The sequence below is a fragment of the Xiphophorus hellerii genome, chromosome 8 (assembly GCF_003331165.1).
Source record: "Xiphophorus hellerii strain 12219 chromosome 8, Xiphophorus_hellerii-4.1, whole genome shotgun sequence".
In the NCBI taxonomy this organism is placed as follows: Eukaryota; Metazoa; Chordata; class Actinopteri; order Cyprinodontiformes; family Poeciliidae; genus Xiphophorus; species Xiphophorus hellerii.
Genome location: NC_045679.1, coordinates 664686 through 686425, shown reverse-complemented (window position 1 = coordinate 686425; position 21740 = coordinate 664686). Strand labels below are relative to the sequence as shown.

The following is a 21740-nucleotide window of genomic DNA, read 5'->3' as shown; positions in this document are numbered from 1 at the left end:
ACTAAGGCAGCCGCCGGTTCCATGTGCTGCACACGGTTCTCTTTTTCTCCACTGGAGCACCTGCCCCCAAAATGTCTGTGCGCGCCATTTGAAAAAATATTACCACAGGATTTTTATGTTTTAAGTTTTTGCCTTTTTTTACTTTACAATGCTCAAACAACACATTTTAATGTCAGAGGCAAACATAGGAGGAAGTACAAAAACACTATTTTCCAATTTTTGCTGTCATTGTGGCAGAAAAGCTGACCGACTTGATTCCTTCTGAAAAATAGAAAATTTAAATAATAATTTATTCAAAATTAAAGTTAAATATTTGTGTTGTTGAGTAAACATTTATTTATTTGATTTTACTGAAATAAAAGCGAAATGATTGTTAGTGAGGTGTCCCTTCAAGCGCTCCGTGTCGTTCGGTTCCGTCACTGCGGTGTCCGAGGACACCTGAAGGCACCGCGGGCTTTGACAGCGCAGAGCCAAGATGGCGGCTGGTCGCTGAAGCAGCCGGACTCCTCCTCCGCCTCTTGTTGTCTCTGGGAGCCGTCAGGTGAAGCACCAACAGCGGCCAGGATCGGCAGGGTCGCTCGGGGAGCGGATGCCCGCCCTTTCTGCCTCCTGTCGCGGTTCTTCTCCAGCTGGTGCTCGGTATGTTCGGAGCGGACTGACACGACGGCAGCAGCGGGCTGAAGGTGGAGCGTCTCCCCGGGTTTCCTCACCTGTCTCCCGGTATGACTCAGAGCAGGTAGGGGGCGGGCGGACAGGTTAACCGGGTACTTCTGCTTAGTTTTTAGGTTATTCTGGTAAACTCTGGTTCTTCCTGGTTAACTGGCGCTGCTGTGACCGTCAGCTGACTCGCTGCTTCTGGCTGAATATTAACTGTTTATTGCTAAAAGCTAAAAAGCCTCTAAATGCTGTTGTGTTCAAAGACCGCAGGGACATTTTAGCTTCTCATTTATGGAGGTTGGTCACCTGGAGCTGAAGGTCTGCGGGTGGTGATGTGGCTCCGCCCTTTGGTCAATCAGAACCGGTGACCTTTGACCTCCTGGAGCATCCACGTCGCACTGATCCACATTCTCTAAACCAGGCAAAACATTATGACCAGACCTGAAAGGATCTGTCCTCCTTTCAGCCTCTGGATTTCTGCTTTTTTACTTTCAGACAGTAATGATGCGTAACCGTGGCAACAAGGTATCATTTTTACAGGTGGTAGCAGCTGATTAGCATCTCAATACCTTAAGTAATTGAACTATGACCCCAAACCGTCTCACTCAGGCAGAGGTTTAAAGAGGAGCAGCAAGAGCGAAGGAGGAGGATCAGCAGAGCTGCTGACAGCTGATGATGTCATTCAGGACATGTTGGTGTTGAGCCGTTAGCGCGTCGGGACACAGCTACAGTCTTCAGTCAGAGGCCTCTTCAGATGGGCTGCTACACAGACTGCTACTGCAGAGCCTTCCAGCCCGCAGCATCACCTTTTAATGAAACTGGAGGATCTGAGTTATGATGTCATGTGGAAGTGTTCTGAAACCAGATGTTCTGACCCAGTTCTGTCAGAACCAGCAGCTCCTTTGGGTCCAGTCTGGAGTTAAACACGGATACTTTAGGTTCTGATAAACTTGGATTTTATTCTACAGTTTCAGGATTTAGTTCTTGTATTTTCTGGATTGTTCTGCAGATTTTCTGGACTCGGTTCTGTATGGTTCTGTAGAAACGACTGCAGGTTGTTTTCACCGTTTGGATTCTGTCGGTTTTCATTTCTGTTTTTAATGACCCGGTTTCATTCCCCGAAGCGGACCGGCCCGCGTTTTAATAAAACATCTGACCCGGAGTTTTCCTAACGATAATCTAAGTTTAATCCTTGGACCGGAACCGGACCGGATGAAGAACTTTAGTGTCTCCCTTCATCTGAGCTCAGATGGTTTCAAACTTCTTCGTCTCCAGAGAATCATCAGACCAGATACTGCTGAACACCAGAGATACCGGCCCGGTTCTGGTTCTGGTTCTGGCTCTGGTTCTGGTTCTGCAGAAACATTACATGTTTTAACCCCAGAGGTCCGTTTCGTCTCAGTTTGTGGTTCTGGTTCTGACCCGAGTCGCTCCACAGCGCCCCTACAGGACAGCAGAGGGATCAGCTTCATAATTTGGCTGATTCTCCTCTTGATTTGCATAAAACATTAAACATTAAAACATTAAAATGTTAAAACGTTAAAACATAAAACGTTAAAATGTTAAAACGTTAAAATGTTAAAACGTTAAAACATAAAACATTAAAACGTTAAAATGTTAAAATGTTAAAACATTAAAACATAAAACGTTAAAATGTTAAAACGTTAAAATGTTAAAATGTTAAAACATTAAAACATAAAACGTTAAAATGTTAAAACGTTAAAATGTTAAAACGTTAAAACATAAAACATTAAAATGTTAAAACATTAAAACGTTAAAACATTAAAATGTTAAAATGTTAAAACATAAAACGTTAAAATGTTAAAACATTAAAACATAAAACGTTAAAACGTTTCTTCACAGAAAGTCACTGATACTACGAGGAATATTTTATTGTTATGAAGTTAACTAAATAAATTCACCTTTAATTTGAAATGAACCCAGACCTGGAACCACCAGCTCTGACTGGACTGACCAGAACTTCCTGGTTTCTGACCAATCAGAGCTCAGAATCTGGACCTGGATGGTTCTGGATGAGATTCTTGCCTGATAAAAGTATTGATGAATCTGTTGGTTCATGTTGCCATGACGACCATCAGTCCTCCTCTCCTCCTCTACAGGTAGGCTCCTCCCCCTATGAACCGATGATGTCATCACCTCCGTCGCAGCCCATTGGCTCCGCTCCCTCCGCTCTGGACTCGCTGTCCGTCTCGTCGCTGCTGTCCGGGGATCTGGACGATGATGACGGTGAGGAGGAAGGCCTGGGCGACCTGGAGGTCAACCCGTACGACGGCCTGCCCTTCTCCTCGCGTTACTACGCCCTGCTGGAGGAGCGGCGGCGGCTGCCGGTGTGGCGGCTGCGTCAGAGCTTCCTGGAGCATCTGGAGAGCCACAGCATGGTGCTGCTGAGCGGGCCCAGTGGAGCCGGGAAGAGCACACAGGTAGGAAACGCTGCTGTTAGCAGGGAAGGCTAGCCACGTTAGCTCTGTAGGGGGCAGAGATCCATATCACCAAACCTTCAGTGATATGAGGTGAAGAAAAGACATGAGGAACCAATCAGGATCTGAATCTGGATCAGCACCAATCTGTAGGAAGATATAGTCATATTCTAAAGTTTTCATAAACTTTAGATGTTTCTTAATTTTGTGGGATATTTTGACCCAGATTTTGTAAACAGACAAACTAAACGTGCAGCTCCTCTTCCTCACTGTGAGATTCAGACCAACGGATGGACACGGCGGCTCGGCAGCCGCAGCCTGGAGGTCATGGGGTCACAGGAACCCAGCAGACAGGAGCTGCCAAGCCTGCTTTACTTTAGTTTAGCTACCATTAACTTGTTCCTGCCAGTAGGGGGCAAACTTCTGCTAATCCGCTAAAAGTGGAGCTAATTTCTAGTTTAGTGCTTTTTGGTAACTTTAAAATATTTAGCACCTTCCCCTAATACTATGTTGATACGGAGCTCCAGCATTAGTTTGTATAAATACCTTGTTAGCATTTAGCATTAGCATGTCTAATGTTTATGTTAATGTTTAGTGTTGTTGGAGCTAACCTTTAGCTAGCATTCCCACTGCTGGTTCCTGGATTAACTTTAGGAGGTTTCAGTAGAACTAGTTGCTCCTGATTGGATCAGAACAACAAAAACTAATAATTTTAGTTTCCAAACAGTTTATGACAAAGTGGAAGCACCGATAGATTAGAGAAGTGAATCAGTTCCCTGTATTTAAAACTGAGCATGTTGTAGTTTTCAGACCAGCAGACGTTTCACCTGTAGCGCTTTGACTCCCGTCTTGCTGGGATGACCTGGTTGCCATGGTAACGCCTCTCCCTTCAGGCTAATGGACGTCAGGATTGAATTTAGTCCCTGCTGTAACCTGAAGCTCCATTCAGCCAGAGACGCCCTGCCCTCCTTTCAGCTTCCTTCCTGGTGCAGGTTCACCTTTGACCCCAGTCTGTTGCCATGGTGACCTCGCCCGCTGCTTGATCTCTGTTCAAATATTGACTGTGATCTCCAGGATGTGATGTTTGTTTGGTTTCTGGTTGTGGATGAGAGAGTTTTTATCCTGGGATGTTTGTTCAGGTTCTGATCCGGAGCAGGAAGCGTTCATGTTGCTGCTCTGTGCTCAGCAGCGCCCCCTCTCTGCAGGTGGCCCAGTGGTGCGTGGAGTTCTGCCTGTCCTTTGAGTTTTCCCACGGCCTGGTCTGCTGCTCCCAGCCGCACCCTGAGGCGGCGCTGAGCCTGGCGCTGCGCGTGGCCGACGAGATGGACCTGAGTCTGGGCCTGGAGGTCGGATACCGGGTGTCGCATGACGACAGCTGCACACCTGACACCCTGCTCAGGTGAGGAGGACCTTCAGGTCAGGTTGTTCTGTCAAACAGCCAATCGGTTTGTCTTAAACAGCAAATCAGAGAGAAACGTCCAGCTTAACAACGATCTGCACCAACCAGAGAAAATGTTTCTAATGTGAACGAGTTCATATCAAGTCTGTCAAGGAATCAGTTTATTTTTTAGTTTTGGTCTGAAAAACACACAATGTCTCCTTTAATGGCCCTTTAAGTTGTTGGTTTGAATCCCGTCAGGTTAATCCTTGCTCGCTCTCTCTCTCTTTCCTCTGCAGGTTCATCAGCGACACGCTGCTGCTGGAGGAAATGATGTCGGACCCGTTGCTGCGGCAGTACCACCTGGTGGTTCTGGACGAGCTGCAGGAGCGAACCGTTCCCACCGACGTGCTGCTGGGCCTGCTGTGCGACGTCTGCCGCCAGCGACCCGACGGCTTCAGGGTCGTCCTCCTCGCCCACCCGACGCTGGCGCCGCGCCTCGCCGCCTTCCTGGGGCCCGGCGTCCCACACCTGGCCCTGGACGGCCCCGAACGGCCCCCGCACCACCAGGTGGAGGTGATGTACCGGGAGCTTTCCTCTGGGAAGGAGCCGGCGTCTGCCGCCTGCCACATGGTGCTGGACCTGCACCGCAGAGGAGAGGAGGGAGACATGATGGTGTTCCTGGCCGACGCCCAGGTAGACGGCAACAATATAGAGTTTTATATAAAAATATAGAGATATTAATAAAAATATAGAAGTGTTAATAAAATATAGAGATATTAATAACAAAATACTGAGATATTATAGAAATATGACATTCATTCATGATTTGTGAATTAGTTTCTGCTGGTAAATCAGCTGCTGTGACCCAGTAAAGGTGAAACCTGAGAGCTGTCAGCGATCCGCCGGTTCTGTTGGTTTTGTGATTTAAACAAAGGGGAACCGGTCCGACTGACCCGGTTCTGCTGCAGTTTGAACACAAAGGAACCTGCAGGGTTAACCCTTTAGTTTCCTCTCCAGGAAGCAGGAAGTGGCGTTAGCAGGATGTTAGCTAGGAGCAGCGCTGCAGTTCCTGCTGCTGACCACCGGGGGCAGTAATGTTCAGGGAAGGAAGGAATCGAACGTTTGGATTGATCCGGTTTTCCGTGTCGCTGCAGGAGGTGGAGGAGTGTCTAGTTCTGCTGCAGAAGGAGTCTCTGGCTCTGAGTCCTCAGCTCGGTTCGCTCCGGTTCCTCCCGCTCCACTCTGGCCTGGCCGGCCTGGCCCAGCGGGTCTACGAGTCCGGTCCCGGCGCCGAGCCGAAGGATGACGACCCGTCTGAGGGTGATGGTGGCGTCAGGAGGAAAGTGATCCTCTGCGATGCGCTGGGAGAGGCGTCGTTCTCCCTGCAGGGGGTCCGCTACGTGGTGGACACGGGTCTGCAGCTGAAGACGGTGAGTTCTGGTGGAGAACCCTGGGATCTAGGTCGGGTCGGTTCTGAACCAGAAGCTTCTCTCTGTGCGGCTTCCAGGTTTACAACCCTCAGATCCGGGCCAACTCCCAGGTCCTGAGGAGCATCAGCCGGCACCAGGCGGACATGAGGACCCAGCGGGTCAACAGCCAGCTGTCCGGTAGGTCCACAGGTTCTGGTTCTGGTGGATCGGGCGGGTTCCCTGACAGCGTGTCCCCCTGTGTCAGGGCTGTGTCTGCGGCTGTACTCCCAGGCCCGGTACGAGTCCGACATGGCGGAGGCCCGCGGGCCCAGAGTCACTGAGGAGAACCTGAGCCACCTGGTTCTGCTGCTGAAGAGGCTCGACATCGCAGACATGGGCCAGTGCAAGTTCCTGGACCGGCCAGGTACCGCCTGCTGGGTCTGGGTCTAGTTGTGGTTCTCGGTCCCGGTCCCGGTTCTGATGCCGCTGTCCCTGCAGCTCCTGAGGCCCTCATGCAGGCCCTGGAGGACCTGGACTACCTGGCCGCTCTGGACGACGACGGGAATCTGTCGGAGGTCGGGATCATCATGTCGGAGCTGCCGCTGGAGCCGCCGCTAGCTAAAGCGCTAATCGCCGCCTGCGAGTACGACTGCGTGGAGGAGCTGCTCACCATCGCCGCCATGCTGACAGGTGAGGAAGAGCAGGAAGGAGGTCTTCATCAGCAGAGAGTCGGTCTGTAGACTGACGGGTTTTACTGTCTGAGAGCAGAGGAAGGAAGAAGGAACGAGATAGCTAGCACCGCTAACTAAACAGCTAAACGCTAAATCACTACTCCAACATGGTATTTAGCATAAGCTAATGCTATAGCGTTTTAATATTAAGGGAAGCTAATGCTAAATGCTACACCAACATAGTATTCAATGTAAGCTAATGCTTAAAATGCTATACTAAGTTGTAGAACATAGCAGAAGCTAAAGCTAAATCTCTACACTAACCAGACATTTAGTAAATTAGCATTTCAAAATGTATCTGGGAAAAATTAACTTGTAGGATGCTAAGTGTGCTAACGAAACTTAGCTAAGCTAATAGCGCATTAGCAGAAGTCTGCTCACCACTGGATGAAATGAATGAAACAAGAGGAGGAAACAAAGACGAGGAAGGAAGTGAACCTGGACTACTGAGGACTGAAGCGTCCGTCTGTCCGTCCGTCTCTGACTGGACCGTTTCTGTTCCAGCTCCTTCCTGCTTCCTGTCCCCGGATCCCAGCAGACAGGAAGCTGCCGTCTCCGCCTGGCGCCCCCTGCTGCACCCGGAGGGCGATCACCTGACCCTCATCAACGTCTACAACGCCTTCCTGGAGCGTGCGTCCCGCCGGCCTCCATGTCCGCTGTCCCAGTGTCTCCGTCTCCTGACGTCCCTCCGTTGTCCCCACAGATAACGAGGATGAGGCGTGGTGCAGCGCCGCCTTCCTGAGCCACGCGGCGCTGCGGCTCGCCGGGGTCATCAGGGCGGAGCTTCTGGAGGTCATGCAGAGGATTGAGCTTCCTGTTTCCCCGCCTGCCTTCGGTTGCCAGGACAACTGCACCAATATCAAACGCGCCCTCATCTCAGGCTTCTTCCTCAAAGTGAGTACAGCCGTCAGAAGCCCCGCCCCCTGCGTCTTCACCTGCTTCACCTCCTCCTCTTCCTCAGGTGGCTCACGATGTGGACGGGTCCGGTAACTACCTCCTGCTGACCCATCGCCACGTCGCTCACCTCCACCCGTTCTCCTCCTACCGCTGCCGGCAGCCGCCTCCCACTTCACCTCCCAGTCCACCCAGTCCTCCCAGTCCTCCCAGCTGGGTCCTCTACCACGAGTTCACCGTCTCCCGGGACAACTGCATCCGCATCGCCTCCGAGGTTCATCCCCAGATGTGAGTCTGAATCTCTGCCGACTTTATTCCTCACAGAAAGACGACAGAGACGCAGCTAGAGATTATTCTGTCAAATAATCTGATGATTAATCTGTTAATCTGGTGATTAATCTGTTAATCTGGTGATTAATCTGTTAATCTGGTGATTAATCAATTATTATGACGAATAATTGGTTATTTTGGTGATTAATTATATGCAAAATGTTTCTATATTTTGTTTACTTTGCTCTGACTGTTTTTTAATCAGTCAGAGCAGCTGATTAAAAAACAGAGTCTGTATTCTGCAGTTAATGATTAATCAATTAGTTTCTTTCAATAATCGATTCATTGCGATTAATCAGATTGATCATTTCAAAGCTATTTTATTGATAAAACTCTGATCAGAGGTCGAACGAGTTCTTAAAGAGACACTCAGGTTGATCAGGTCAGTTTGGGTTGATTTATCACCAGCAGCGCCATCAGGTGGCCACTCAGGGAAATGCATATTTAAATGTTTCTGAGCGTCTAAAAATAACTTTAAAAATAACTTTATAGAAACTGAGAGGCGGCGAAACAACGCCGACTTACAGAACCTCGACTCTTTACTGTCCTATAAACGGACCCGTCTCTTTCTTCCATTTTCCATCATGTGGTCAAATCACCTCCAGCTGTTCAGCCAACATGTGTTTTAATATTCTTATTATTTAACTTTTTCCTAAATAAGAACAAATGTCATTAATTTTTATCATCTCTACCAGATTTATTGATCGCTGATCACATTTCGTATCTTAACTCTCATCCGAAGCTTTAATCCGTCATAATTATCCTGCTAGCATCAGACACAATGAAACTCTGTCAGGAACCTGCTAACCTGAATGTTCACATCCCAGCCTGCAGGACGAACGAGCCAAAATATCAACATAATTATCTACAGAGATCAACATTAGCATGCTAGTTTGATCATTAGCATGCTAGTTTGATCATTAGCATGCTAGTTTGATCATTAGCATGCTAGTTTGATCATTAACATGCTAGTTTGATCATTAGCATGCTAGTTTGATCATTAGCATGCTAGTTTGATCATTAGCATGCTAGTTTGATCATTAGCATGCTAGTTTGATCATTAGCATGCTAGTTTGATCATTAGCATGCTAGTTTGATCATTAACATGCTAATGCCAGAGCAGTAATGGTTAATTTGTACCGTCTGTTATCTAATCTCTAAATTTTTCCATTTTCTAACTGAAAGGGAAAAATTGGTCAAATTTGTCTTAAGAAATCATTAAAACTTCAGTTTTTAGGAGTTAAACGCTGTGATGGTTCACCGTGAAAATCTAAATCTGAGATCGTCAACATAACCCTGAATGTTTCAGGATGGATAATAAACTGTTAGTTTATTGTTTCTCTGTTTCCTCTGTCAGGCTGGTGGAGTTGGCGCCTCAGTACTTCCTGGGAAACCTGCCGGCGAGCGACGGGAAGGAGCTGCTGATGGAGCTGCGGCGGAGCGTAGCGCCCCCTGCAGGCCAGCCGGACTCAGGAGACAGGACTCAGAAAGACAAAACGGCCGAGACTCACAACCAGTCCAGCACAGAGCTGTGCGTCGTCCAATGAGACGCAGGGGGCGGGGCTTTCAGACGGATGGTTCTGGTTCTGGTTCTGTAATCAGGTTTAATCTGAACTTTAATCTGGACTTCTGCTGGAATAAAAACTAATCCAGGAGTTTGACTCGTATGCAGCTGCTGAAGAACATTCACACTAATTCTTTTCTATTTCCTGTTTTAATTTAAGATTTTAAACTTATTTAATGAGTGGTTTCGGTGTTTCTGTTGAGTGTTAGGTTTTTTTAAAATTAAAAACAGGAAGTGAAGTTTTTTTTCAGTTCATCCAGAACCTGAATCGGATCACTGCGGTTCTGTTTCCTCTCTACGACACCGAGGTTTCCTGAGATCATCACGTTTCTCAGAGCCAGTCTGGCTTCCTAACTCGGCGTTTCCTGTCTGTTGTTTTTATTAGCAATATAAATAAAATGATCATGTTTGAAATATGAACATTTTTATGAATATTTATGCCTGATTCAAGTTTCTGAAGGAAAAACCTTGGATAGGATCAGGAGGTAAGTTCATCCTCTAATATTCATAAAAACGGAGATGAAATCATGAAAGGCTCCAGTTTTATTGCAGATATTTCCATATTTTCTGTCTGCAGTGGTTCTGGTAAACCCGGTAAAGTCCGCTCGCCGTCAGGGCGGTCACTGCTGCCGGAGGAAGTCCTTGGCGTTTCCCTCGGCGGCGCTGCTGCTGGTCACCGGCAGGCTCTTCATGTCCAGGACGTTCTCCTTCAGCGCCTTCAGCTCCACCTCCGTCTGGGACCGGATGGACTGGAGGGAACGGAGTCGGGTTAGGAACCGGTCATCCTGCAGAACTGACCTGGACGCAGCAGGAAGTACCTCCAGGTCTTTGGTGATGGAGTGGTTCGGCCCGTGCGTGACCATCATGATGCGGTAAGCCTCACAGATCATCTTGTGGCTGACCTCCACCTGCCCGGCGTGCCAGTGGGTGACCCCTGACCTCATCAGGGCCAGGCCCAGCTGGGCGCTGTTTGGGTGGTACAACTTCCTGTTTGGGAGGAAGGACAGAGAGAAGACCAGGGTCAGACCTTCAGGATGCATCCCCACCATTCAGCCCGCTTTAACCCAACTCCTGTCCGTCTGTCTAGTCAAAGTTCGGTTCTGGTGTGAATGCTAACTGAACTCTGGTCCTTCAGACCTCGGTTCGGTTCGGTTGATTTCTCTTTGGTCTTCAGCCAAAGACTAAAGAGAAATCCTCCAACACTAAAATCTGACGCCTCCATCTTGTTTCCATCTGGTGAAGAAAGAAGTTGCTCTCAGCGTCTTCAGAGGTTTTTGTGTCGTTTCCTTCAGTGGTTCTTGGTGCAGCGCCCCCACAGGCCAGGAGGGGAACAGGTTGGTTTGACTTAGAACCACAGCAACTGGTTCTGTTTCTCCTTTGGTCCCAGTTGTACCGAGTCTCCTGGACCATCAGGTGTGAAACAGCCTACAGGAACATTCAGACTTTACGTTTGCTTGATGTTCTGGAGCCGATGTACTCACGTGTATCCTTCCACCATCTTGCGAGCGTATCCTGCAGCTTCAGAGAACTTCCTGTGGTGGGTCAGTACCTCGGCCAGGACGGACAGAACCTTGAGTTTGTACAGGTGAGTGTCGGCCAGGACGTCCTGCTGCTTCTCCAGACACTCCTGGCACAACTTCAACACCTGAGAGGCAGCAGAGAATCACTCAGACTGAGACGTTCAGAGACGGAGCAGCAGGGCGCAGGACAGCCTACCTGGCTGTGATCTCCGTCTCTACGAGCTTTCTCAACCTTCTCCAGAGTTTCCTTACTGAAGGCGCTGACCTCTTTCACCGCATCCGCAGAGGGCTGTGAGGAAAACCCGGTGAGGAGAGGAAGGTGACATCCTGAAGAACCCAGAACGTTTCACTGACCTTTGCCTCGGCAGCTGCTGCCATCAGGTCGTCACCAACATGGCGGCTGCAGTGATCGCAGCTGCAGTCGAAGTGGAAACGCTCCTTCAGCTGTTTCTGCCGATCCGCCGACAGGTTCAGGACGTCCACGTAGCTGATGGTCAGCTCCTCGCCCTGGCAGATCCTCCCCAGCGCGCGCAGCTCCATCCTGCACAGACCAACGGAGGAAGACCTCAGTTCTGGTCGAGTGGAGCTGGTTACTGGCCGGGTCCGGTGGGAATGATCGGTGGTACGCACCTCAGCGGAGAGTGGAGGGTGGAGTTCACAGCTGATTGGCTGCAAAAGACAAACATTGAAATGTTTATTTCTGTCAGAGACGATGAGTCCGTGTCCTCTAACGGACACCAGATGGACTAAATCTGTCTTCAAACTATCAAACTGCAGTTGGATCATCCAACATGTCTACTGTCCGTCCTCTGAGGATGTCCAACCATCTTCCTCTGGTCTCCAACAGACCAGTCTGGTTGGTCTCTATAGTTTGTCCTTAAGAGCGTGAATGTTTGTCTGTCCTGTGTGGGACTGGGCTCCTGTCCGGTTTGGACCGGTTTGCCGTTCATCCAGTGACTTTCTGGAGATGGGCACAGAACTGGACTGTCCAAGTCTGGATCAGGTTTGTTAGGATTCAGAGAAACACCTGAATCTGGATCAGTAGATTGTTGTCCACCGAGCTGTTCAGAACCAGAGACCCAGTCTGAATCCCTGACAGGTTCCACAAAAACACCCAAAACTAAGAGCAAAGTTTCTCATCAGTTTATCTTTGGCTGATTTTGGACATCAGGACCAGTTAATGTTAATCTGGTGAATTAATTTCTGTTCAAAGTGAAGTGAAGAGAATCCAAACTTTCATCCGACCTTCAGGTTTCCTTCTGGAAGCAGATCACAGAATCGTCTGCAAACAGTCTGAGTTTTTTCATCTGTCCCTCCTACCTCACACCTCACCGCTGTCTCACCTCCCACACGTCCTGAACTGCAGAAAATTACAAACATGTTGCATGAATCTGAAATGTTTCCCAGTCTTCTGGAACCGTGATGTCAGCTTTAGAGTCTGACAGATTTAATGGGAGCGTTTTGTTTCAGAGTGACTCCTTCTGACCCTTAAACTTCTTAAAGCTGTTTCCAGAACCTCCACAGAACCTTCACATCAACCTTATCTACATCCAACGTAGGAATCACCTACTTTCCGTGGTTGAGGGTGGCGGTGCAGTTGGGCCAGCAGTCGTGGTTGACGAGGCTCAGATTGGGGAAAAGTCCCAGACCGACCGTCTGCAGACCTCTCTGGTCGGGAAGCGTCAGTCCGTTGGATTTAATCTGCAGAGACACAGAGAGGTCAGCGGAGAGGTCAGCAGACCGGTGGAGCGTCACGGCGGAGGAGGGCCGACTGACGAGGCCGAAGACGTGGCAGATGAAGTCGGCTGGGTGCTGCTTCGTCCCACAGGACCAGAACCTCAGGAAGGTCTGGACGTCCGCCTGCAGCCTCTTCAGCTCGTCTTCAGGCAGATCCTGGAGATGATCCTGCAGCTGGTCCACGGCCAGCAGCTGGCTGTCCGACGCCAAACCCTGGTCTCTGTTCCTGCGCCACAGCAACCGGCCGGCCAGACTGCAGGGAGAGGCAGAACAACAAACTCAGGTTAACAGGAAACATGGACTCAAGGTTAGCAACAGTGTTCAAATCTTTAGCATTTGCCTTTGTGGAAAACTCCCAAACCTTCAGCTCTGATGTTTAGAGTCTCCAACATGAACTGATGAATTATCAGTTTAATTTAATCTGATTTTTCTGCACCAGTTCCAAGATCCATTCAGGACTTTAGTTCTTTCTGATCGATTACGAGACAAAATGTCCCAAAACAAACCAGACTCCACCGTCTCTGGCCTGTAATCCCACCAGGACCAGAGGTCGTCCCTCCTCACCGGACGTTCTCGTTGGGCGCCGCCCCGAGTTTCCTGATGGCGGCACACTCCTGCTTGTGTTCGTCCCATCCGGCCGTCTGGCAGGTCCGGTCGCAGTAGTGGGCGAAGCGGCACTGGGCGCAGCGGTGCAGGTTGGCCTGGCGACGGAAACAGCTGTGGCACACCTGGGAGGCCAAACTGGGACAAAGCACAGCCGTGGAAAGATGTTAGCAGCTAGCATGCTAAGCTACAGCGCTAATCCAGGTTCTGGATCTGCTCCATTTGCTTTAGATGCAAAAATACTACAAATACAGAAACTGTTCTCTATGATAACAGCTAAATGAGACGGTTAAACTGCTGGTGATATAAATCACGACTGAGATGAATGTCTCTGGTTGCCATGGTGATTCCCACCATTATGGGATAGGAGGAGCCGCAGCATCTCTGTGACTGGTCCAACAGTCACTGAGTGGAAACAGCAGATCTGATGGGTCAACAGAACCTTCAGGCAGGGCCAGCCCAAGGCGTAAGCAAACTAAGCAGCCGCTGAAGGCCCCAGGGCCACTTAGGGGCCCCTGAGTGGAGCTGATTTTTATTTTTGTTTTAGTAAAAGATTCTGTCATTATAATATCAAAAACACACAATTTCACCATGAAGTGATTTGTTTTTACAATAATATATATTTAATAATCTATGTAGAAATCATTATTTTATTGATAAAAAGAAAAATAAATAAATTGCTCTTGGGGCCCCCTGGTGGCCGCGGTAGGTACCGCACGCTTCGCCGGTACCGAGCTGAACGTTCAGAGCATCCAAAGGTCCAAAGGTCAGAAGTTAAGTTAGCAAAACTATGTCTCAGAAAAGGACTGATCCTTCAGGGAGGGAGAAAAGAAAGAGGAAGAATAGAAAAAGCCAAGATAAAGGTTTGTTTTAATAAGTCTTGCTAATGTAATGTAAAGATTAGTAAAGCTGCTAACAGAACATTAGCTTGATAGCGACCTGGACCGGTCCAGTTCAGCAGCCAAACATTTATGCTAGGGTCTCTATGCTAGAGTTTAAACTTTAAATGAGTTGATTCTCATGGTGGCTCTGGATATTTCTGAGCTATTTTGGCTTCAAACCGTGTTTAATAAGAATAATTAAAACTTGTCAATGTTTGACGTTGTTAGCTAAATGTTTTTCCGTCAGGCTACAAGCTGCTACATGATGAGCTGCTCTATGTTGTTTGCTGCTGAGCAAAATCATTTAGTGGCTAAAAACATTATTTTTACATCAACTTCTAAGTTATGAGAAACTTCTGTTAAAATCATTTGAAGGCTCAGAATCAGACCGGTACCGGTACCGGTCCACTTTCTCAGGGGAGAAAGACTCACCTGGTATAAATTACATTTTAGCTGTTGGAGTAACGCTTAAGAGAAATGAATTTAATCAAAGAAAGTCATGAATATGTGTAGAGCTGCACCGATTGCAGTTTTCTGGCCGATCCCTGGTTACCGATCTTTAAAAGCCTGACCTGCTGATTTTGGCTGAAATTAATTTTCTTTATCTGAAATGTTGCTAAATGTAGCAAGAAAGTCACTGAGTTGGTAACAATGAATATTCAGACCTGGTGGGTCGGTCAGTTAAACATCTCACTGCAGAGCAGAAGAGGACAGAGATGATTTATAAACCTTTGCTGATGAAGATAAGATCAGCTTCACATGTAAGAATCAGCCGATCACGATGCCCCAAAATGAAGGAAATCGGCTCCCAGAAATCAACAGGTGGATAAATCAGCTGGTCAATAAATGAATCTTATTAAACATGTCTATACAGTGAACCCTCGTTTTTCGCGGGGTTACGTTCCAGAAAGAACCGCGATTGGCGAAATCCATGAAGTAGGAACCTTTATTTTTTTATAATTATTATACAATAAAATACTCCATAATACATTGAAACCAAAGAACAAAACCTTTTTACAGGCCCAAACATTTTTTAACAAATAAAAAGTACTCTATAACTACTGTACTGTAAAATAATAATTTTAATATGAACTGAAAGCGGATTCCCTGCCCGAATTGCAGAGATCAGCGCCGCCCCACCGAGACCTGAGTTATTGGATTAGAACGGGAGAAAATAAAAAACCAAAACAAAGTACAGTAGCACAAACAGTGACTCTCGTGTATTTCACTGCTGTTCTGACTGAGCCGCTGCATCCTGACTCCGCTCTGTAGCGGTTTTTTCTTCTAAAGGTGCAGGTGGGTTTTATCGACAGAAGATCAAAGTTATCGGCAGCTGCTGTTGCTCTTTTTTCTTCTGGGCAAAACGATTCTTATAAACCGACATGCCTCCATCGATTATGTTAAATATGGCAAGCTGTTTTACATACGTGTACATATTAAACCGCAACGTTGTTGACACACAGGTAGAGAAGAAGCGGAGAGACTGTTTAGCCAATCAGAATGCAGAACACAATGCAGGTGGAAATCCGTGAAGCGGTGAGATTTAACCGCGATGTGGCGACGGTTCACTGTCCTGTAAACTGCGCAGCTAGAGATGCAATAAGTTTATAGCAGGGTGTTAATGATCTAATATTCTGACTGCTGACTGCAGTCGGTCCACATTGTTAGCAGAACCAGAGGAACCCAAAACCACATTTGGCTCAGGGCCCCACGCAGGCTAGGGCCGGCCCTGGTTCTGGTCCGGTTTTTAGTTTTTTATGGTTTTCTTAGTATTAAGATGAGATTATGAGAATTAGTTTATGAATACGAGAATAAAAATTATTTTAAAGAAAGTCATAAAATTGCATGAAAAAGTTATTTTAATGAGGAAAAGCTGTTTGAGATCTGATTGATTCTTCTAATTAGATTCAGTCGTTTGTTCAATCATCTGATTATTGATAATCTGATCAGTTAAAAAATTATTTTTTTCTAACACCGATACCAAAGCAGAACTTCAGAACTTCAACGTTCCTCAGATTAAATCCTGATTAGATTTATTTTTCCTAAAGTTTTCATTAAATCTTTACTTTATTCTAATATTAATCTGTATTCTAGAAAAATTATGACTTTATGCTTCCTATAATCTGACATAATCCAGCTGCTTTTCATCCCTGAATCGTTCCGCTTCATTTCTATTCAGTATTTATATTCTGTTGCCAACATCAGCTGATCAACTGATCAGGTATTGATTTCATGTCAACAATAAAAACATTGATCTGTTCAATATTTCTGTCTGTATTTCAGTTAAATGATGTAAATCAGCAGCTTCAGCTCAAATATTTAGTTTTTCTATTGATTAGATCAAATCAGAGATCGGTGATCAGATCCATCATCAAACTGAAGGATTGATTATTGATTTTTAGATATTTTATTGAACCTGAACCTTTGATGTTTTTATGACCCAGCTGGGATCCTGCTGAGTCCGGTCCGGTCCGGTTCCGCCTGTCACGGTCCGGTTCATGTTACAGTCGTCATGGTAACCAGATCAGATCCCAGAAACGCATTTAAATCCTCTGAACCGCAGCAGAACCCGTCCCACCTGGAGGTCCGGTACCGGCTCACCTGCTGTAGACCACGGCGGCGTAGCCCGGTTCGGCCAGCAGAACCTCCCCGGCGCTGAGCTCCCTGCTGGCCCGCAGGCCGCGACCTTTCACCCCGGCGTCAAACAGCTCCATGACCGGACCGGTACCGCCGGACGGGCTGAAGGAGACTCAGCCGTCTCTCCTCGGTGCGACCCACAGGGGAACCGGGAAGCCCCGCCCCTCCGGACCGGAACCTGCTGAGGCAGGACGGGTCCGACCCTTGTTTGGGTCGGTTCTCCTGCTGGTATTTTGGTCCCGGGCAGCTGCTGCTGTCCATCAGCTGGAGCTGCTGCCAGCAGAGCAGACGGACCGGAACCGGGCCGGACCGAGCTGTCAGAACCGGGACCAGAACCAGAACCATCCTGACGGGGTGGGTTAGAACCAGGACCGTCCTGACCTGACTGGACATGAACCAGAACATGGAGGAAGTTGAGTCAGACGCCTGGATAAACAGTGTGATTGACCTTTGACCTCCATCTGTCTCCAGAAAATGTTTCATCAACAAACTGAATCATTTAATTTGTTTATTTGATGAACAAAAAGCAGAAATAAAAAAACTGATTAATATAAAAATATGTAAATTAATATGAAGGAAAAATAACATTTATCAAACAGGAAGTGAGATCATCACCGTTCATGAATCCATCATGGTCACCTGACAGGAAGCCCAACCGCACCGTTACCACGGCAACGTCTCTTAAAGGGACAGGCCTCATTCTGGTGAAATATGATTCATTACAATATTTAAACTTTCTATAATCAGGGCAAAAGAAACAATTTCCAAAACCATCTTAGAAAAATAAACTGAGAGTCTGTCAGGAGAGAAAACATTTAGAAATGTTAATAATTATTATTATCCCCCAATAGCTTCACTGTTTCATGGCTTCAGTATTTATCAGATCAGTTCATTAATATTTAAACTCTGGGAGGTTCCCTGACCTCTGACCTTTTTAAGGCACCATAAACATGGAATGTTTTTACTAAAACAGGGAAACTTTGATCCATTTTATCTCCAGTGGCGACGAGGAAACAACATTTCTTCAAACTGGTTCCAGAGGAAAGTTTCAACAATGAAAACACTGACATACAGGTCAAACCTCTAACCTGACCTTTAACCTTTAACCCCAAACACGCCGTGTTTCTGATGCTGCAGCAGAAATTCTACTAAAGACTGAACTCCAGCTTCACTGTTCATGTTTCACAAAAACCAGCTGAGTCAGCAGGAAACCAAAACCCGTCCAGAACCAGAGAACCAACATGGCGGAGCGTCTGCAGCCTGTTGAACTTAAAGTCCAAGCTGCTCTGTTTGGACTCGGTTAAACTTTAACGAGGTTCTGTTTGATCTGGACGCCGTCCAACATAAAGTCCCTCATTCTGACTCCACTGCAGCGTCTGGTCCAGAATCAGAACAGAACAGAACCTCTCATGTTTCCAATCCGCTCTGGTTCCTCAGTTTGTTTCATCTGTGATCCAAAAAAACCTTTAAAAGTTTCTCTGTAGCTTTAAGAAAGTTCTTCAGGTTCCAGGTTCTGAGTTTTCTTCTAGTTTTATCACATCTACCTCTAAGGCGAGACATTAGTGCCAAATTTAAGACTGTTGTGACCCAGCAGCAGCTACTTCCTTGTAGCACGAGGCTACTTCTATTCTGGATCCAGTTTCTGATCTGATTAATCGGCCGACATCTGGAACTGATCAATCGTCTCTGGAGAGTACTAGCTAGTGTTAGCTTTGGAGAGGCTAACGACTAGCATGTCTAGGATGGACACTTAGTGGGTAGCCTCCTTCTTCTGCTGTGGACTAGCATTGCAAAGGCAGAGCCTTAGCTAGGCTAGGGATAGCATTGAACAGGCTATCCTATCCAATCCAAGGCTAATGTGCAGCAGAAACAGAAGGTAGGCTAGTAGGTGATCAGCTCTGGTATGCTAGTCACTAGCCTCTCCAAAGCTAACGCTAGTCAGTTCTCTCCTTCTGATTTACCAATGCCGATTGCTAAGTCACTGATTCTGAACGGTTTAGCGGTTCTGAACTTGAAAATGAAGAACTGGAGAACCGTCTCCCTCTGGTCAGACGTGACCAACGTCTGGCAACAGCTAATCTGAAGGAGCAGCAGCTAATCTGCAGGTTGGGACGTTTCCACGGTGACAGATTAAGATACATCAATTATAAAGTTTCATCACAACATCGACGCTACAATAAAACGACTTGGCAGTGAGCGGCTGCTACACGTCGAAGACGTCGACATGTTCTCCGGAGGTGAACTTGTCCTCCAGCAGCAGCTTCATCAGTTTGGCTGAAGACGCCTCGCAGGTCAGCAGCTGACCCTGAGCGAACATGTTGGAGAACGTCTTCTTGATGCTCGGGTCGGCCGTCCTGGTCCGGGCCTCCACCTGCATCTCAGTGTCCAGCGGTCCTGGTTCAGGAGGGACAGAGGAGACGCATCAACAGCTACAAACACAGAGAGACTAGCATAAAGCTAGGTAGGGCTAGCTTACAGCCGGGTAGAGCTAGCATAAAGCCGGGTAGAGCTAGCTTACAGCCGGGTAGAGCTAGCTTACAGCTATATAGGGCTAGCTTAAAGCTAGGTAAGGCTACCATAAAGCTAGGTAGGGCTAGCTTACAGCCGGGTAGAGCTAGCTTACAGCTAGGTAGAGCTAGCTTACAGCCAGGTAGAGCTAGCATAAAGCTATATAGGGCTAGCTTAAAGCTAGGTAAGGCTACCATAAAGCTAGGTAGGGCTAGCTTACAGCCGGGTAGAGCTAGCTTACAGCTAGGTAGAGCTAGCTTACAGCCAGGTAGAGCTAGCATAAAGCTAGGTAGGGCTAGCTTACAGCCTACCTGGAGAGTAGCTGAGCACGCGCAGCTCCGGCTCCTCCTCGGCCAGGACCTTGAACATCATGTCTCTCGCCGCCTTGCCGGTGCAGTAAAGGCTCCAGGAGCGGAACGGCTGCAGGGCGCAGAGTGATGACACGTTGATGACGCAGCGCCGCAGCCCGGCGTGTGGCGGGAAGGCCTGCAGCAGCCGCGCCGTCAGGCACATGGCGGAGCTGACGTTCAGCGACAGGTAGGCGTCCACCTCGGCCATGTCCGTGAATCCCTTCACGAACTTGGAGACGTCGCCCAGAGAGGCTGCGGGACAGAGAGCAGAGGTTAGAGAGGTTCCGATCCAACCGGAACCAGGCGCTGGTTCTGACCCAAACCCAGAGGACAAAGGAGCCTCAGATCCGTCAGACGGATCGGATCCACCAGAGCTTCAGATTTATGATCCGGATCATCAATGGTTCCGCCGATCAGCTGCAGCTGATGGGAATTTATCAGTAATTTTTTATAGCATATTTTATTTTATGTGTAATATTTATTTTTTGTAATCAATGAGTCTTTTAAAATTGTTTTCATAAAATTGTTTTCATTTAATAAATAAATCTAGAACATAAAAATCTTTTTCAGTAATGTCTACATTTATTTGCATTTTTTATCTGAAAATCTTTCTTTTTCATCTGTAATGTTTTTCTTTTTAGATAGATAGATAGATAGATAGATAGATAGATAGATAGATAGATAGATAGATAGATAGATAGATAGATAGATAGATAAATCTTTATTGTCATTGTCACAAGAACAACGAAATTTAAAAGGTGCCATCAGTCAGTGCATATGCTTAAAAACAAAAAATAACTGTCTCACAATTCACACACAATGTAAGAATTAACAAATAACTGGTAAAAAAAAAACACAAAATAAATAAGAACAGCCACATTCTCACATACATCATTCATGATGATAATGGTTGTTTTTGATTGCATTTAGTTTTGTTGTTGCTGTCGGTAGAAACTGTCTCTGAGACGGTTGGTTCTGGTTGGTTCTGGTTCTGGTTCTGGTTCTTGTTCATATATACATATATACTTTTTAAACTTTATTTCTTAGTTCCTCACCAGGATGCAAATCCTACCTAATAATAACAATAATAATAATAACAATAATAATAATAATAATGTGTTTTCCTCACCTGCGTTGTTAATCAGTATAATTTTCTCCATCTCGTCGTTAAAAACTTCTCTGCTGGTTCTCATGATGTTCTCCAGACTCTCCACCTTCCCTACATCCGCCGCCACCACCTCCACCTTCAGGCCGGCTCGGCCCACCTCGGACTCGGTCAGCTCGGCCTGGACGGCCCGCAGGTCGGCCCCGGAGCGGGCCACCAGAACCAGCGCCGAACCGGGCTGAACCAGCCGGCACAGGTCCAGGGCCACGGCCCGGCCGAAGCCTCTGGAGGCCCCGGTGATGACGCACAGAGCCCGGCCCAGGTCCGCGGCAGGAGGCATGATGAGGCCGACGGAGGTCCGAGGAAGAGGAGTCGGTTCTTCACCGGGAGGTTCGGATCAGCGGTTCTTCTTCTGGGGTTTCTCTGACTGCTGCCGCCGCCCTGTCGCCATCTCCTGGTTTTATACCGGAGAGGCCGGGCGCTCTGTCAGCAGAGACGATCTCTGATACCGCAGCGGGTCAAATAATTACAGAGTAATTATGGATCAGGATCAGGATCTGGTTCCGCCCATCAGAACCTCAGTCAGTGGTTATCATTTATAAAACGGGTCAGATCCTAAAGTCACTGAACTGTTTCCTGTTTGTCACTGAACTGTTTCCAGTTTGTCACTGAACTGTTTCCTGTTTGTCACTGAACTGTTTCCTGTTTGTCCAGGTTGACTTTAACATTCTGCTGTTGCTCCATCGCTTGTTGTGATGCGTAACCATGGCAACAGGGTGTTGTTTTTACAGCTGGGAACAGCTGATTAGCATTTCTGAAGCTTGAAATGCCTGAACTTTGACCCCAAATCAGCTCCATGGATCCAGAAGGAAGAAGTTGATCCCCTACTCCAGCATCTCTAACAGGCAGCCAGACAGGAGCAGCAAAAGCAAAGGAGGTGATGAGCAGATCTGCCAACAACTGATGGTGTCAAGAGAGGTGAGTTAGTAACTTTT

General features: G+C 47.3%; 3 protein-coding genes across 4 annotated transcripts; 1 reads left to right on the top strand and 2 right to left on the bottom strand.

Annotated features, from left to right (window-relative positions):
* The first annotated feature begins 396 nt into the window (after positions 1 to 396).
* dqx1 (DEAQ box RNA-dependent ATPase 1) lies at positions 397 to 9821 on the top strand. 2 transcript variants are annotated; one of them, XM_032569083.1, is made up of 12 exons: positions 397 to 736; positions 2778 to 3098; positions 4301 to 4494; positions 4773 to 5169; positions 5631 to 5906; positions 5984 to 6083; positions 6151 to 6309; positions 6384 to 6575; positions 7121 to 7246; positions 7320 to 7510; positions 7578 to 7798; positions 9198 to 9821. In XM_032569083.1, the coding sequence occupies exons 1-12, from the start codon at positions 590 to 592 to the stop codon at positions 9385 to 9387; spliced, it is 2514 nt and encodes an 837-aa protein (XP_032424974.1). In that variant the 5' UTR covers positions 397 to 589; the 3' UTR covers positions 9388 to 9821. The 2 variants fall into 2 exon arrangements, with proteins under 2 accessions (XP_032424974.1, XP_032424975.1); XM_032569084.1 differs by having other exon boundaries at positions 587 to 720.
* Positions 9822 to 9929: 108 nt separating this feature from the next.
* On the bottom strand, positions 9930 to 16966 carry LOC116723889 (histone-lysine N-methyltransferase Smyd1-like). The gene is made up of 10 exons (XM_032569097.1): positions 16747 to 16966; positions 13226 to 13402; positions 12701 to 12914; positions 12495 to 12625; positions 11555 to 11593; positions 11279 to 11465; positions 11121 to 11213; positions 10886 to 11049; positions 10223 to 10391; positions 9930 to 10153 (listed from the first exon to the last, which is right to left on the bottom strand). Exons 1-10 carry the CDS (start codon positions 16857 to 16859, stop codon positions 10025 to 10027), a joined length of 1416 nt encoding a protein of 471 aa, XP_032424988.1. The 5' UTR covers positions 16860 to 16966; the 3' UTR covers positions 9930 to 10024.
* A 504-nt stretch (positions 16967 to 17470) lies between these two features.
* spra (sepiapterin reductase a) lies at positions 17471 to 21361 on the bottom strand. The gene is made up of 3 exons (XM_032569103.1): positions 20770 to 21361; positions 19602 to 19892; positions 17471 to 19176 (listed from the first exon to the last, which is right to left on the bottom strand). Exons 1-3 carry the CDS (start codon positions 21083 to 21085, stop codon positions 18986 to 18988), a joined length of 798 nt encoding a protein of 265 aa, XP_032424994.1. The 5' UTR covers positions 21086 to 21361; the 3' UTR covers positions 17471 to 18985.
* Positions 21362 to 21740: the final 379 nt, after the last annotated feature.

Bases quoted from the DNA above. Each gene is read 5' to 3' on its own strand.
- dqx1 (XM_032569083.1), top strand. From the start codon at position 590: ATGCCCGCCCTTTCTGCCTCCTGTCGCGGTTCTTCTCCAGCTGGTGCT. The intron at 3,099-4,300 runs GTAGGAAACGCT...CCCTCTCTGCAG, and splicing joins GAGCCGGGAAGAGCACACAG to GTGGCCCAGTGGTGCGTGGA. The intron at 7,799-9,197 runs GTGAGTCTGAAT...TTCCTCTGTCAG, and splicing joins TCCGAGGTTCATCCCCAGAT to GCTGGTGGAGTTGGCGCCTC.
- LOC116723889 (XM_032569097.1), bottom strand. From the start codon at position 16,859: ATGGAGCTGTTTGACGCCGGGGTGAAAGGTCGCGGCCTGCGGGCCAGC. The intron at 11,050-11,120 runs GTAGGCTGTCCT...GCTGCCTCTCAG, and splicing joins GAGACGGAGATCACAGCCAG to GTGTTGAAGTTGTGCCAGGA. The intron at 10,154-10,222 runs GTACTTCCTGCT...CGTTCCCTCCAG, and splicing joins CCATCACCAAAGACCTGGAG to TCCATCCGGTCCCAGACGGA.
- spra (XM_032569103.1), bottom strand. From the start codon at position 21,085: ATGCCTCCTGCCGCGGACCTGGGCCGGGCTCTGTGCGTCATCACCGGG. The intron at 19,893-20,769 runs GTGAGGAAAACA...TCTGTCCCGCAG, and splicing joins TATACTGATTAACAACGCAG to CCTCTCTGGGCGACGTCTCC. The intron at 19,177-19,601 runs GTAGGCTGTAAG...CTCCTGAACCAG, and splicing joins CGTGCTCAGCTACTCTCCAG to GACCGCTGGACACTGAGATG.